Consider the following 4,912-nt stretch of genomic DNA (forward strand, 5'->3'; position numbering starts at 1 on the left):
TGGTGGGTGCCGCCGCGCGTCGGCACGTGTCCGCTTGTCCGCCTGTGCATGTGTCTGTGCACGTGTACACACGTACATGTGTTTGCATGCTTGTGTCTGTGCATGTCTGTGTGCGCGTGCAGGCATGTATGTACATGGGCTGCTTCCTACTTGGGGGTGTCCGAGCGAGTCCCTCCCCGCTTCCCACTCCCCACCGTGGCACGGGGGCCCGTGCGTGTGGGCCTCCGGGAGGGCGGGTGGGGGCCGCCCCCGCGGCGCTCACGGCCGCGCTCCCCCAGGAGGTGCAGGTGCTGGGCCGGCGTTCGGCTTCGTGGAGGTCGGCAGCGTCACGCCCCAGCCCCAGGACGGCAACCCCCGGCCCCGCGTCTTCCGCTTGCCCGAGGACCAGGCCGTCATCAACAGGTGGGAACGGGGCCGGGGTGGCTGGGCTTCGTGGCCTGGTGGGGTGGGCCCTGGGGCTCCTGGCGGTGCCGTCCCATGCCCATCTCCACGGTGCTGAGCAGTGCATGGAGGCCGGGTGCTGGAGGCCCAGTCCTGCCCCAGCTGAGGCTCCCCTCCTCGCCTGTCGCAGGTACGGGTTCAACAGCCACGGGCACGCTGCTGTGGAGCGCCGCCTTCAAGCCCGGCAGGATGCGCAGCTGCAGCTGACTGCAGGTCAGGGTGCTGCGGGCCGGGGGGCTCACCTGGGTAACGGGGGCAGCAGGGCTGTGCTGCTTGGGAGACATGCAAGGCCGCAGCCCTGAGCCAGCGCCTGTAGCTTGGGGGTCCTTCCCCTGCGGCCACAGCAGGCTGCTCTGCAGCTGCCTTGGGGGCTGCTGCTCGGGTCTGGGCAGCTCTGGGGCCGCACAGCAGTGGCTGAAGCCTGGGGGGCTCCCTGCCATTGGCCCAGCGCTGGTCTGGCCTTGCTCTGTGAGCCTGGTGCTGGCTCTGGGCCCCAGCAGCTGGCAGTGTTCACGCCTCTGTGTTGGACCTCGCCTGTCTTGGGGGTGGGGGGCTGCGTCTCCTGGCCTGGGGCAGGGACCCGGCGGCTGGTGGCCGACCAGTGCCTGTGTGCTGCAGCGGGGCGGCCCCTCGGGATCAATCTGGGCAAGAACAAGAGCTCGGTGGATGCCGTGGCCGACTACGTGGCTGGGGTGCGGGTGCTGGGCCCGCTGGCTGACTACCTGGTGGTGAATGTGTCCAGCCCCAACACCCCGGGGCTGCGGGACCTGCAGGGCAAAGCAGAGCTGCGCTGCCTCTTGGCCAAGGTGAGTGACCGCCCGGCTCCTGGGGCCTCGTGTACACTGGCCACCTGTGGTGGGTCTGTGAAGTCAGGCCCTTTTCCAAGGAGGCAAAATGGGTGCCACCATCTCCAAATGGGTGTGGGGCAGGGACTGGGATGTGCCTGAACATGGGGGCCAGTGCTTGGAGAATGCAGTTGGTCTTGTACCGGGGGAAGGTCGTGCTGATCCTGTTCGCTCCGCTCTGCACCGTGCTGTGCCGCTGGTGGGCAGCTTGCACCTCTGGCTCTGCCAGGCCGTCTTCTCCCTGCTCAGACATGCCCTATTCTCCCCGGGCAGTGGCTGGGTGCCAAATGGGGGTGAGCTTGGCCTGGGCCAGGGCAGCACTACCTGGTGCTCATGGCTCAGCTTCTGCAGGTGCTGGAGGAGCGGGATGCACTGCCCTGCGTGCCAAAGCCGGCCGTGTTGGTGAAGATTGCGCCCGACCTCAGTGCGCAGGACAAGCGGGACATCGCCAGTGTCGTGAGCGAAGTGAGGCAGCACCGAGGGGGAGCATGGGGATCTGGGGCCCAGCTTGGGCCACAGACAGTGGTGCTGCAGAGCCCCCTTGGCAGGTCCAACAGGGCCGTGTTGGGCTGGTCCGGGTTTAATCCTTGTTCTGTCAGGTCCCAGACATGGCCCCCAGCCAGAGGCAGAGGTCATGCCCCTTGGCGCTAACCATGCCTGGATCTGGCAGCCCCCAGCCAGGCAGCTCTGCCTGCCCCTACACAGGGCAGGGGCTCGAGCCATGGGCAAGGGGCTGTGGGGAGACCCCTTTACGCCCTGTCTCTCTCCCAGCTGGGGGTCGATGGGCTGATCGTCACCAACACCACCGTGAGCCGCCCCAGCAGCCTGCGTGGCGTGGCACGAGCAGAGCCCGGGGGGCTGAGTGGGCAGCCCTTGCGGGACCTCTCCACGGAGACCGTGCGCGAGATGTACTGCCTTACCCAAGGTACTGGGTGGTGCAGGGCCTGGGTGCTGTCTCCTGCCTCTGCCTGGTGCTGACCCCTTCCCTGCTCGCAGGCCGCGTGCCCATCGTCGGTGTGGGTGGCGTGAGCAGCGGGCAGGATGCGCTGGACAAGATCCGAGCCGGGGCATCGCTGGTGCAGCTGTACACGGCGCTCACCTACCGTGGGCCTCCTGTGGTGGGCACCGTGAAGCGGGAGCTGGCTGCACTGCTGAGGTGAGCGCAGGGCCTTGCCGCGCAGGGCCTTGCCTCCCAGGGCCACCCCACAGGACCATGCTTGCAGTGATGGGGGCCGGGGCCCTGTTGCCTGCCTCAGCCCCCCAGGAGAACTGCCTGGGCCTTGGTCGCAGTCTGTGGTCAGGGGCAGCTGGAGGCTGGGATGAGCTGCCCAGGCCATGCCCAAGAGGCACGGGGTTGGGAGGCCTCTCCCTAGCGGTGCTGCTGCGGGTGCCCTGGCCCCGTCTGGGTCTGCTCCTCACAGCTGGGGAGCTGGGTGAACAGCGGCAAGTTCAGGGTCAGGGCAGGCGTGAGGCTGGCGGCTGGCTCTGAGCTTGGGCCAGGGGATCATGGTGCTTTCATCTCGCTGCAGGAAGCAGGGCTTTGCCAGCGTCACGGAGGCTGTTGGGGCGGATCACCGGCCCTGAGGATCACGGGGCCAGGGGCTGGCGCTGCCTGCCCTTGCTCAGAGGAGCTGTGGGGCCTGAAGCCCAGCTGTCTGCACCACCTTGAGCGTGAAGTGACTTGGACTCCAGCCCAAGGCCCCCAGGCGGGTGCAGGGTGCAGCAGGAACTCAGGCCCAGTGCCCGCATTGCCTCCGGGAGGCATGGTGAAGTGGGGGTCTTGGGGCAGCACTGCTTGGCCTGGCAACTGCTCTGAGTGTCACCCATGCGCACACTGACGCTGGGGTGGAGCCTTGCGCCGGTGGCCACGGGAAAGGGTGGCCGTGCCCCGCCTATGGCTCTTTTTTTGTGGCAGGAGGAATCCCCTGGGCTGCTATGGCCCCCTCTGCTGCCAGGCCCTGCCCTGAGCTGCTACCTCTGGTATTGTCCCCAGTGCTCAGCTGTGTCTTTCCCTGGGCTGGGGTCTCTTAGGCCTGGCCCTGTGTGGGGCTGGTATCATCTCCCCAGCTCGGGGGCTGCACAGGGTCTTTGCCTCCTGCCATTAAACTTGGTGCTTGCTCACTCCATGGGCCTCATCCTTCCTTTGCTGCTGCTCCGTGCCTTCCCTGGGCCCTGTGCTCGTGGCTCAGCAATGGGGAGGAGTGGGGCCTGCATGGGCCTGGCAAGGAAGTCCCTGAGCAGGAAGGACGGGGGCCCTGGCGTGGCATCTGAGTGGCTCTCCTACTTTCCTGCTTCTGCTGCAAGGGGGGTGGGCAGGCCTGTGCCCTCTATCCCGTGCCCACGGGCTGCGGGTCAGCACTTCCCCAGGCGCTGGTTCCGTGTGTGAACGGCTGCTCGTAGCGCAGGGGCCTGGTGGGAGCTCTGCCTGTTGCAGGCTGCGCCGGCCTGGTGGGGCTCAGCTGAACACAGACAGGCCAGGTCTGCCCCACCTGCGGTCAGCACAGGGCAGTTGGGTGAAGGGGGCTGGGATGCAGCCCATGCTCAGCTCCACTCCGCTGCTGTTGTGCTGCCCTTGGGGTGTGAGACTCCCCTGCCCCCTAGCCCCAGCCCCAGCAGGCTCCCACCCGGCTGTAGGCTCTGTCGTGGCCTTGACCAGGAGCTTGCTGGGGTCAAAGGAGCTGCCCTTTCCCTGCGCTACCTTGCCCAGTTCCCCAGGCATGACCACCTCGAGCCTGGTTTGAGCTGTGGTTGCTGCCTCTTTCAGCCTATCCCAGCTGGCCTGGACCCCATCTGCACTGGCCCAGGGCTCCTCGAGCTTGTTTCCACATCCCTTCCTTGCTGCAAGCCCTGGATCCACTGTCCTGTTTGCCGCCGGGTGATCACTTGAGCCACAAGACCCCTGCCACACAAGGCCTGGGCAGTGCAGGGCCAGGGGTGCTGCACTGAGCCCCCAGCCCTATTGGGCTGCAGGGATGGTGCCACAGGGCAGAGGTGGAGGGGTAGGCCCTGGCACAGAGCACTGCGCTGAGGCTTCTTGGCAGCCCCTGTGCCAGGTGAGCCCTGCAGCTGTGGCAAAATAGCACCAGCTGCCCCAGACCGTTTGGCACCCGGTAGGGGAAGGGACAGGAACATCCTTGCACTATAGTTCCCAGAGCGGACAAAGGGAAGAGCACCTCCGCCCCCGTCCGGCCAAAAATCACTCTTGCCAGTTCCCAAAACGAGCACAGCACGTCCCGATCTGAGCAAACACCAGACTGGGGCCAGCTGAGCTGGGCGCAGGGGGACAAGGACATGCCTATCGCAGCCCCCCCAGCCTGGGACCCTGAGCTGGCAGGGGGGCAGGCTGGGCTGTGGGTGCCCCTGTCCCTGGCAAGCAGACATCCTCTCCCAGGGCCCTCAGTGTGACCTTGTGGGTCTACCATGAGGAGACCACTCTGGAGGTGTTGAGGGTGGGCTCACCTCCGGGCCCTGCCAGCTGGGCACAGGGCTGAGCTACTGCACCCTTCCTGGACCTGCTGTGCAGCCAGGCGCGGTGGCAAGGGGCCTGACCCAGTCATGCTCCCAGCTGGGTGCAGAGCAGAGATCTGAACCCAGGTTTCCCACCCATCCCCCCCCCCCCGGCCCCC

The 4,912-nt window shown here is 66.9% G+C and overlaps 1 protein-coding gene across 1 annotated transcript; it reads left to right on the forward strand.

Moving 5' to 3' along the window:
• The first annotated feature begins 6 nt into the window (after window positions 1–6).
• On the forward strand, window positions 7–3,410 carry DHODH (dihydroorotate dehydrogenase (quinone)). The gene is made up of 7 exons (XM_025192231.1): window positions 7–402; window positions 572–654; window positions 1,060–1,247; window positions 1,638–1,751; window positions 2,058–2,211; window positions 2,283–2,442; window positions 2,816–3,410. Exons 1-7 carry the CDS (start codon window positions 77–79, stop codon window positions 2,868–2,870), a joined length of 1,080 nt encoding a protein of 359 aa, XP_025048016.1. The 5' UTR covers window positions 7–76; the 3' UTR covers window positions 2,871–3,410.
• The last annotated feature ends 1,502 nt before the right edge of the window (window positions 3,411–4,912 follow it).

This window comes from Alligator sinensis, unplaced genomic scaffold (genome assembly GCF_000455745.1).
Source record: "Alligator sinensis unplaced genomic scaffold, ASM45574v1 scaffold1060_1, whole genome shotgun sequence".
Lineage (NCBI taxonomy): Eukaryota > Metazoa > Chordata > Crocodylia > Alligatoridae > Alligator > Alligator sinensis.